Source organism: Lathyrus oleraceus, chromosome 5 (genome assembly GCF_024323335.1).
Source record: "Lathyrus oleraceus cultivar Zhongwan6 chromosome 5, CAAS_Psat_ZW6_1.0, whole genome shotgun sequence".
Classification (NCBI taxonomy): domain Eukaryota; kingdom Viridiplantae; phylum Streptophyta; class Magnoliopsida; order Fabales; family Fabaceae; genus Lathyrus; species Lathyrus oleraceus.
In genome coordinates, this window is record NC_066583.1 from 312,225,539 (window position 1) to 312,236,831 (window position 11,293).

At 35.6% G+C, this 11,293-nt stretch overlaps 1 protein-coding gene across 1 annotated transcript; it reads right to left on the minus strand.

The window, feature by feature from the left end:
• Window positions 1-6,908: 6,908 nt before the first annotated feature.
• On the minus strand, window positions 6,909-11,293 carry LOC127084239 (proteasome subunit beta type-5). Its single transcript, XM_051024654.1, has 8 exons — window positions 11,158-11,293; window positions 10,920-11,055; window positions 10,619-10,748; window positions 10,413-10,519; window positions 8,142-8,276; window positions 7,959-8,062; window positions 7,779-7,879; window positions 6,909-7,274 (listed from the first exon to the last, which is right to left on the minus strand). Exons 2-8 carry the CDS (start codon window positions 11,031-11,033, stop codon window positions 7,147-7,149), a joined length of 819 nt encoding a protein of 272 aa, XP_050880611.1. The 5' UTR covers window positions 11,034-11,055; window positions 11,158-11,293; the 3' UTR covers window positions 6,909-7,146.

Consider the following 11,293-nt stretch of genomic DNA (forward strand, 5'->3'; position numbering starts at 1 on the left):
TTGTTCTTCTGCTTCATTATCTTGTATAAGTTAAATTGTCAATACTTTGTTGTGTAACTGGTTTTTTCTTTCTGGTATACAATGTCCCAGACATCTGTTCCCATAATCTATTATATGTCATAAACTAGTTGCAGATGTTGTCTCAAACATCTAGTTCAGCATTTGTCCTCTTGAGGATAGAATTTCAATTGGCATCAGAGTCGACACCCTGTTCTTTTTCGGTGAGTTTTAAGATTCTTATTATGTTCAAGATGGAGAATTTCAATTAAAGAGGAGTATCTCATAGATCAAAGATTATTTATCCTCCTAAGACTATAGCCAAAAGAAGTTATGAAGATTGTGAAGATCGAGTAGAATGTAATTATGAAGAAAATCTCAGACTTGCTAAGATCTTTAGTAAATTCATGAGAAAACTTGACAAGAGATTTGGAAATAATATCCTTACTAATGTCAAGAACATTCAGCATAAAGAAAAGGATTGTGAAAGACAAAATCTCAACATGTTGCCATTGTATATCAGAATGTTGAAGATCTTGTTTCAGATATCATGGAAAACATATTAGAAACTGAAACTAAGTCATGGTACAGAAAGCTTAGGGGTTGCTATAGATAATGCTATCATATGTGTATTAATCTCAAAATTGAAGAAAGAAATATTTATAAAGTTTGTCAACTTGAGAAGCAAGCCAAGATGTCATATAAGATGGTTCAATATCTTACTCATGCTTCTGAATTACCACTTATTGACTTTTAAAGACTCAAGCAAGGAGTTTTCATTGAAGGGAAGTCTAATGGTCAGGCTGGAGGTCCTCCCAATATTGATCAACCAACAATGGTTCAGAAGAAGAAGCTAAAGAAGAATAGTGATTATGGCATAATTCTTCCTATTGGAGTTTCTTCTCGTATTTTTGGTATTTTGATCAATCAAAAACTTAATATTGTATTTGGTAAAGTTGATATTGGCATTCCTCTTAGTTAGTTTAATCTTAGTCATAAGTTGTATGTTCCAGATATTGATATCCGCAACACTCCATATATTATTAAGTTTGATTTAGTTGTTGGTGGAAATGTGATTTGTGTCCCACTCATGTATGGACCTATAAGGAATCATCATTTCATTAAAAAAAAGGTGAGGAAACCCAAAAAACCAATCTGAAAAATTAATACGGTGATAAAGATATGTCAGACATCATGTTCGTCATGTTGAGAGAGTCTCAAATTCATAAGGAGAATGATGATGTAACCCCTGAGAATAATTATATGAGTGATGATGTTCATGAAGATGTTGAGGTAATGTCCGAGGAAGATCTAACCTACCTCCAAAATGTTCTTGAGGTAAAGATAGAGCTTTTTTCTAGGGCCACCTATTACACTTATCGGTCGATTTCTTTGTTTTCTTTTATTTATATTGGTCGGAGCGACATCATGGTCATGGGTAATCTTTTTAAGGAAAGGGATACCTAAAAGGGAAATCTTAAGCTATGGAGTGGAAGTGTTCTAAGTTAGCTACTTTCTAGGAAAAAGTTTGTTATGTTGAGTGTAACACCCCGAATAAAATAAGAGAATTATTTAAATTAAGTTAATAATATATTTATTAATTTAATTAAATAAATTGAATTATTGGATTATTATTATTATTAATTGGAATAATAATTATTGGAAAATATATAAGTTGGAATAAGAGAAAAGGGTTTTCAGTATTGGTAAAGAATTTTCACGTGAAACTCAGAGAAGCGACTGAAAGAGGCAGAGGAGAAGAGGAAGAGCTAGAGAGCAAAGGTTGAAGAACGGAAAAGCTCGAAGCTTAGAGATTGCCGGATTATCTCAGGTAAGGGGGGGTTTATCGTCGTTTAATGGGTATTATAGATTAACATGTAATGGGTAGTGATAAACCGTTGAATTGACCCTAATTGGGATTTAGGATGCTGAGATAATTGTGATGAATAAGTTGAAGGAAAACTGAAACTGAATCGATAATTGTATGTGTCGTGATTTTCCGATAATGTAGCTTTTTACGGAAGTTGAATCGGAGGTCCGGAAGTCTTCCAACGGCGGAAAATGCGGAGAACTCTGCATTCTGCCTTGTGTTAGCGCAGGAACTACTGTTTTGTCTGCGTTAACCGGTTAACCCAGGGCGTTAACCGGTTAACACTGTTATATTTTGTGAAAATGTGTTGTTTTGCCTGCGTTAACCGGTTAACCCAGGGCGTTAACCGGTTAACACTGTTGCGTTTTGCCAGAAAATGTATTTTTGTCCTGCGTTAACCGGTTAACCCAGGGCGTTAACCGGTTAACACTGTTGGAAATTGGAAAAATTGATATTTTAATGTTGTAAACATAATTGGTGTTTGGCCTATTATCGTTGATTTCGATGAGTAAAATTGTTGAGTTTATGTTATGAAGTGTTGATACAAATATGTTGATAAGTTGTGTTAAAGTTGTTGAAAATACTAAGTTGCAGGCTTGATGAGCCAAAGTTGATTATAAGTTGATTATGTTGAACACCTTGTTGTGTTGCTGTTATTATCATGTTGTCGAAGTTTTTAAGTCGTGTATGTCATGTACATTCATATGCATTAAGTCGGAGCTTTGCTCACACCACGTTGGCCTGGATTGGCAAAAATCGGAGCTTTGCTCACACCACGTTGGCCTGGATTGGCAAATTTTAAGTTGAAAGTTGAAGGCTTATGCCTTGATGCCCACTAAAATGGCAATGATTTAAGTTGGGAGTTTTACTCCGAATGGTACCACATGCATGACGAGTCGAGTCTCATTTGAGTTGCATTTTATGTTGTTATTGAGTTGCATTTTATGTCGTTATTGAGTATGATATTTGAGTTGATGTGCCGTTACTGAACGCATGATATGATTAGGGTGATGAACGTGTAAATTTACTTAGCATTACATGATGATTTATAATGCTTATTACATCGATTGAGGAACTCACCCTTACAACTATTTTTCAGGTAACGAGCAATGAGTTGAGTAGAAGTTAATGCTTGGAGTCTAGTGTAGTCTCCTAAGTGGGTCATGCTCTGATAGATGTAACATCGGGACGGGATGTTTTAATTGTTTTATTGTGGATTGTCGAACCTTTTTATCTGTAATATGTTATATGTTGGAATGGTTGGTTGATTTATATCCGCTGCGAATTATGCAAACAAATTGAATAAAGAGCATGACAGTTTTTATGGTGTGAAATGTTGTGTGACACCCTTGGTGCATGATTACTCTGATATATATAATTGTTGTTGTTATTAAATAATTGGGGTATTTTAGAAGGGTGTTACATTGAGGCTTTTCAAGTGAAGGCGAATGTCCATGACTCACCACGTGTTATGACTTTTATACATTGGATCATTTTGAATGGATTGGAATTGGATTGGACTTTTTGAATCTTTACCAGCCAGAATTATTTAGAATTATTTACTGTAACTTATTTTATTTTAAAAAAAAAATTGTCTATTTAATCATCATGCCCTTTAACTATAGTTAATTTGATTGGAATAATTAAATTATAATGTTTTACTAAAATAAAAAAATATAAATCATGATGTATTATTAAAAACTAGTTATTCATTTTTAATTCTGTTTTATTTTATTCAATTCTTGGTTATCTCAGGACGACGATTTTCTGGAAGTGGACCTAAGAATGCTAAAGGTTTGTCAGACAGGGAGAAGGGGATTAATACCTGGGAACGCCAGATTTTGGCTTTTTCTTCAGTAAAGGGAGGTTCAGGAACATATTCCTTGTCATCAATGGTGTGTGGTTATGTGAGCTTCGCAGTGGAGGGAAGTGTTCTGTTTTTGCTTGAGCTAGCCATGGAAGAAGTTGAAGGTTTGGAGAAGAAAGGTTGTATTCGTTTACTGAAGCAGAGGGCGAAAAAAGGAAAGAAGAAGAAGAAACAAGGGTTTTATAAGAGTTAAACCCTAGGAAAAGGAAGAGTGAACGTTTGATTTTCCTTTTTTGACACATGTACCCATGTTCCCACGTCTGCAGACACGTGGCGACGAAGAGGCGGTCATGGTTGGAAACACGTTTCCGTCATAAAGACGTGAGGTGATGGAGACGTGATTTTGTGTGTCTCGAGGGAAAAAGGAGATGCTTGTCATGATTAGATAACGTCAGCAGTGTGGGATAAACAGGTGTACCACTAAGTAGAAGTGGAAGCGGTGAAGAACAAGTCGACATCTCAAAGATGACATTATCTCACAAAAAGTCGACATTCGAAAATGGCATCTCTAGGGGGCATTTTGTTACCATAAGAAATTGATAGGAGATGTTGAAGGCGTAATCAATGAAAGGTCCTTATGGATTTAAGGATTATACTCCATCAAGGGGAGGTCTGAAAGAAAGCTGAGCCCAAGATAAGCAAGAACGGGGAAAACCACAAGTTACCAGGAGATGAAACCGACAGAGGAATCATGTTTTGTCGAAATCCATTCTGTCGACTGAACTGAAGATTGGGACTTAAGAAATTATTGGTTGTGTCAAACACATAGGAGATGGTGTCGACATAAATGCCTGAGTGGGATAAGTTTGAAATTCAAAATGACTAGCAGTTACAAGGAGAATAAGCGCCAAAATATGGAGCAGTTGTTAGATCGTGTGGCACGACATCTATTATTTTTTAGTAGTTTTGCTTGTAGACGGTTTCTTTAGTTTAGTATAAGTAGGGGATCCCACCGAGGATTCGGGGTGTTTACTTTGTACCAAAATCACTTGTAAAAAACTTCACATTTCCAGCGCGAGGAAGCAAGAGTTTTTAAGAGTGCTATGTACGTGAATCACCACATTTATTTCAATGCAACTTCCTTATTTTTCAATTGTTCCCGTTGAACACTTTATTTTAATTTCATTTACGTTTGAATTATCATTTTACGTTGTCGTTTACGCTGTCGACACTAATTCTATTACGATCATAGAATTCACCAAAAGCATGTTCGTTGTGTATGTCGTTTGATTGTTATAGTGTTGTCGGTCACGAGTCACCCATAGGCTATAGCATCATCATTTCGTGTGGAAAAAACCTGTGTCTGTTTAATACTTTGTCAGAAGCTGTTTCTCACAAAGCTAATAATCTGTCGAATTGAATAAGTCACCCTGTTACACTAGCACATGTCTTAGGATCAACTGGTTGATCCTGCAAGTAACCCTTAGTTTTAAGGCTTAGGGAGGACCAGCGGTTGTTTACCAATTTCCACGGTAAACACCATTGTAGAGCAGAATGTTGAAGATAATGTTTCAGATATTATGGAAGACATATTAGAAACTGAAACCAAGTCATGGTACAGAAAGCTTGGGAGTTGCTATAGATAATGTTATCATATGTGTACTAATCTCAAAATTGAAGAAGGAAATATTTATAAAGTTTGTCAACTTGAGAAGCAAACCAAGATGTCATATAAGATGGTTCAATATCTTACTCATGCTTCTGAATTACCACTTATTGACTTTCAAAGACTCAAGCAAAGAGTTTTCATTGAAGGAAAGTCTAATGGTCAGGCTGGAGGTCCTCCCAACAATGGTTCAGAAGAAGAAGCTAAAGAAGAATAGTGATTATGGCATAATTCTTCCTATTGGAGTTTCTTCTCGTATTTTTGGTATTTTGATCAATCAAAAACTTGATACTGTATTTGGTAAAGCTGATATTGGCATTCCTCTTAGTTAGTTTAATCTTAGTCATAAGTTGTATGCTCCAGATATTGATATCCGTAACACTCCATATATTGTTAAGTTTGATTTAGTTGTTGGTGGAAATGTGATTTATGTCTCACTCATGTATGGGCCTATAAGGAATCATCATCTCATTAAAAAAAAGGTGAGGAAACCTAAAAAAACCAATCTGAAAAATTAATATGGTGATAAAGATATATCAGACATCATGTTCGTCATGTTGAGAGAGTCTCAAATTCATAAGGAGAATGATGATGTAACTCCTGAGAATAATTATATGAGTGATGATGTAACTCCTGAGAATAATTATATGAGTGATGATGTTCATGAAGATGTTGAGGTAATGTCCGAGGAGGATCTAACCTACCTCCAAAATGTTCTTGAGGTAAATATGGAGCTTTTTTCTAGGGCCACCTATTACACTTATCGGTCGATTTCTTTGTTTTCTTTTATTTATATTGGTCGGAGTGACATCATGGTCATGGGTAATCTTTCTAAGAAAAGGGATACCTAAAAGGGAAATCTTAAGCTATGGAGCGGAAGTGCTCTAAGTTAGCTACTTTCTAGGAAAAAGTTTGTTATGTTGAGGTTTTTCAAGTGAAGGCGAAGGTCCATGACTCACCATGTGTTATGACTTTTATACCTTGAATCATACATTGAATCATTTTGCATGGATTGGAATTTTTGAATCTTTACCAGCCAAAATTATTTAGAATTATTTACTGTAACTTATTTTATTTTAATTTTTTTTGTCTATTTAATCATCATGCCTTTTAACTATAGTTAATTTGATTGGAATAATTAAATTATAATGTTTTACTAAAATAAAAAATATAAATCATGATGTATTATTAAAAACTAGTTATTCATTTTTAATTCTGTTTTATTTTATTCAATTCTTAACTGATATAGACTCTAAAGCAGAGGATTTGCATCGTAATTGATAAACTACATTCTCAAAGAACGGTGATGGCTCCTCTTTAATGCTAGCTTGATACATTAGTGCTCCTAACAATGAAGTTCTTCCTTTGGTTCAACAAAAATCCCCCCCAACTATCTATAAGATTATAGTTTGAAAATTTCTATTTTATGAAGATAAAATAAAAAAACAAACAGCCAAGTTTATTGATTTGTGTTCTAAGCAAGTTTGATTCGAAAGTTATATTAAATTTTAGCCAACATAAAAATCTTTTTATCACTTCTACTAAAACTTAAATTTGGACAGGAACAATTCAGGCAATATTAGTTTGACGTGCTTTTCTCAACTATTCCACATTACACATGGCTCTGTCCATTCCTACGGTAAATTTTGATATAATCTGAAAACTTGACACAACAGCAGAGCATAGAGCAGCACTTGTGTATACATAAAACTGGTGACAGTTTTGAATATAAATCAGGTCCATGCAATTGATTCAAAGTAAGCAGACAAGTATGGGAAACTCAAAAGATATCCATGAGTTACTGCATCAAGGTCCAGCTGCCTCGACCATTTCTTGCTCCACAGTGCTAGGGGTAACCGGGTTGTAATGGTAGTGAAGTTCACCAACATCATCACCAGACAATTTTTTCCATCCAGTTGGTCCCACGTAGTAAACTGAAACCATATAAATGAATATGCAAGTTAGCAACAGTTAATCTAATTTCATATGTAGCTGCTGCAAAAAGGCTGACCTAGTTATGGGTAACTATAATAATAACATTTCATGTAGCGAATTAGTTGAACAAAATTTCATCTTAACAAGTTAGTTTAGAAACCATGAACTATCTGCAAGTAAGCCAACAAGTAAAATAGATGGAGTATCATGTTTTGGGATGGTACGAGAGTTGAAACTTGCTACCGTACACTTTATCTCCATCTTATTAAAAGTGGGGGTACAGCCGCGGTCAAGCGGCTAAAATACTCACTTAAACTCTCAGTAGTATGCTAGCAAGTAACACCTAAGGGAGTACATTAATAAATCTGAAGATATCTTGTCAATGTTCTCCTGCTAAAAATACATGCGAGTATGTTTGCAATTCCTTATCTATGTGTGAGACAGCAACAAAATGTCGTAAGCAGATAGATATAGCTTGTCAATAGGGAAGTAAGATAAAATACCGCTAGCAACTCCACCACTAGCTCCATCACGAAATGTTGCATGATAAATTGCTCTTCGAGCCAGTTCAGAAGCTTCCTCAACTGACATGTCATATTTGTACCTAGTATGACAGAAGATGTTTGTTAACAAGATATTGTAGAAGAAGAATAGATGATTATTAAATAGGAAGTTAAGCTAACCCGCTGTCCAATACACCATAAGCATATGGCGAACCAGATCCAACTGAGAATCTAGTGCCTTTAAGTCTTCCACCTTCACTATCAACATAATATAGACCAGGACCCTAAAAAGATATTGATCATTGTAAGTCAAAATAGGACTATTTGAGCAAACGCCATTTACTGGTTTAACATGTAAATTACCGTTTCATCCCATCCAGCAATCATGGTACCGACAGATAATCCCATTCCACGATAAGAGTATAAAATATTTGCAAGCAACTTAGAGGCTCCTGTTACTGAAATTCTTCTTTTATTTGCCAACTCATGCAAGCGACACTGCAGAGAAAAGAGGAGAAGTGGCCCATAAAAACAAAAATATATATATAAATCAATGAAAAGCTGACACTTCAGTGTTGATCACAATAAAAATACTCTGCAATAGTTTTGGCAAGAAATGTCTCGATTAAGGATCAGTTTGGCCGAAACAGACTCACAATAATGGGTCAATCTCAATCGAACATCAATTAACCCTGAGTGAGTGGATCTCAATATGAAGCCTAATAAATTCAAATTATACCCATCCCAAAACCAATGGCAATGAAATAACATCCAAGTCTGAGTATATCGAGTCTAAAGATCGTTCATGGAAAAGTAATGAAAGCATCTACACTATTGTCTAAGAGTGTGGGTTACAGTGGCCTCCCTTGGGGTTTGCCAAACATACAAAAACATTGATGTTAATGCATTATCAGTTGGAGTTAACCTTGAAATATTTAAATATGCTGGTCATATGCATTCATTATAAATTAGAATAGAATATGAAATGATAAAGGACAGCCACCAGCATGGAGAGTATTTACTTAGAGCTGCAAGTTGCCTAAGGAGAAAATGCAATGCCAAGGTTGAAGGAATACAAATGTTGAGATTGGACAGATGCAAAGAACATAAATGGAATCAAATAAAAAATATTTAATCTTGCCTAGTAGCGCCCTTCAAAAAAAGCATCTTCCCATTTCTTAAGTGGAAAAAGTTCTAAGAAACTTAGGCCCTAGTTACTTTGTGAAAATGATATGTTTTAATTTTTTTTTTTAATGTCTTTGTTTTAACTTGCTAATAAGATGTGAAACTCTTGAAATGAACACTTGTGATAGAGAGAAGATGAAATGTTAGTTAGAAATAATGCATTTATAAAATAATGAAAACAAACGTTCACTTCAAGAGTCTAGTATCTCTTTGTTAACAAATAAAATCAACCCAAATTTTAATAAACCAAAATATTGTGCAGGTTTGGGAATGTACCACTAAAGGAAGGCTTATAAGAATCGATTGGTACCTGTGTTGCAAAGGTACGGGTAAGTACCCGGTACGGGTAAGTACCCGGTACGGGTAAGTACCCGGTACGGGTAAGTACCCGGTACGGGTACGGAATACGACATTTTTAGAAAAACCAAGGTACGGGTACGCGAGTATAAATTCATATGTGCTCCAATTTCTCTCGGTAGAAGATGAAGAACTTGATTGTGGAAGGAGTTTCAATACAATGGATTGAAGTTTAGGGATTGAAGATTCATAAGTTATGCACCATTCCTTTGGTTTCAAGATCCACCGATCTTGCAACGAATCAAATTGGCCAAACACTACTTCAGCACTTGAAAATCCCATTAAAAATGCCTAAAACTATACCATTAGAAGAAGAAAATTGAGTTCGCGTACCTAATATGTACCCGTTGGAGTATCGACTTAAAAAAAAAGGTACGGTGTTGGTACGTACCATACGAGTACAGTATTTTTTTCACGGATTGGTACTACCAACAAGATGCATCTTTTTTTCAATAGTCCATACCATAAGAACTCCATAGTTAAGTGTTTGATTTAGGGCAATTTTGGAATGGGTGACCTTTTGGGAAGTTCCTAGAAACTGTGTGAGTGAGGGAAAAAGACGTTGAAAGGACATGTGTTGATTTGTGGGAACAGTCTGCAATACTTAAAACAATTTGGGATGTTACAAATAAAACATTTTCACAACATAAACAGAGAGTAAGAGTTTGGTTATCTCTAAATTACATAACTATCCTTCGAAACAATATCATCTTAAAGAAAAGGTTGTCACAAGCCTTACCGAATTGATTTCGTTACAATTTACATTCCCCCACCATTTACATGGCCTGCTCAATTAGTTTCTATTTCTACCTCCCATTGTCACAAACCCCACCGACCTTCTCCCACTCCTTAATTGCTTCCTAAACAAAGTCTAAGCTGCAGTCTAGGGACACAATTTCCAGTCAAGAGTATGCACATGCTTCAAAATGGAAACAAAATTTTGCTACTAGCAACAACACGATGATTGCTATCAAACAATAATCAAGAAATTGCACTTTGTTTGATACAAACGGGCCCTTATTAAGATACTAAGCTGAAAAGTAACAGAACAGACAAAAGTAAACATGCAATATAGAAGGTAGCCTATATTACCTTGATGCCAAGATTCCTATGCCAAAATTGGCAATCAGCGGCACCTCCCGCCATTGTCCCAAGCATGTATGGATTGATTTCAATAATTTTCTTCACGGACTGTGATGCTATAACCAAAAAAACTCATAGTTTCATTAGAACCAATAACATATAAAAAAACCTACCACTAGCAGAGAAAAAAAGTAGAAAACATTAGATAAACTCACATATATATCCTCCCATACTGGCACGAGAATCAGCAGCTACCATGACACCTTCCTTGAATATGAAAGCAAGAGTCGTAGTACCCTTCGCAGGCTTCACCATCTGAATAGCTTCTTTAAGGAAACCATCGAACTAACAAAACCCCAAAACACAAAAAAATGTCAGATAAAACCTTAAAGCTTAAACCTTTTTTCAACAACCTAGTCATTTTATTTCTGTGCTTCAGCCCTAATTTTATTTTGTTCTGGATTTTACATAAACACCTTCAGAATCGTAAAATTGGACAAACAAAAAAGTACTCACGTCGTTGGAATTGGGAAGCTCGAAGGATGGAGGTGCGGAGATTTCTCCGGCGACGCTGTTGCCGTGTGAAATCAGTGAAGGAAATGATTGGAGACCAGTTGTATCGAGCTTCATGATTGCAGGTTATGAGTGTGACCTAATTGAGAAAAAGAACGCAGCGTTGTTATTTTCTTAAAGAAATAAAATAGAGAGAAATTAAAGGTAGAAAGATGCAAAAGTGAGAATGAAGATGGCGCACCGATTATGGTAGAAGAAGGAATTGCAGTGTGAGATCTTGAATGTTGAGTTTTGAAGCAATGTGAGAGAAAGGAACTGATTTCAGTATGTGTTGGCTTGGGGAAAAAGGCAGGCCTTCTATGGACCGGACAGGACCG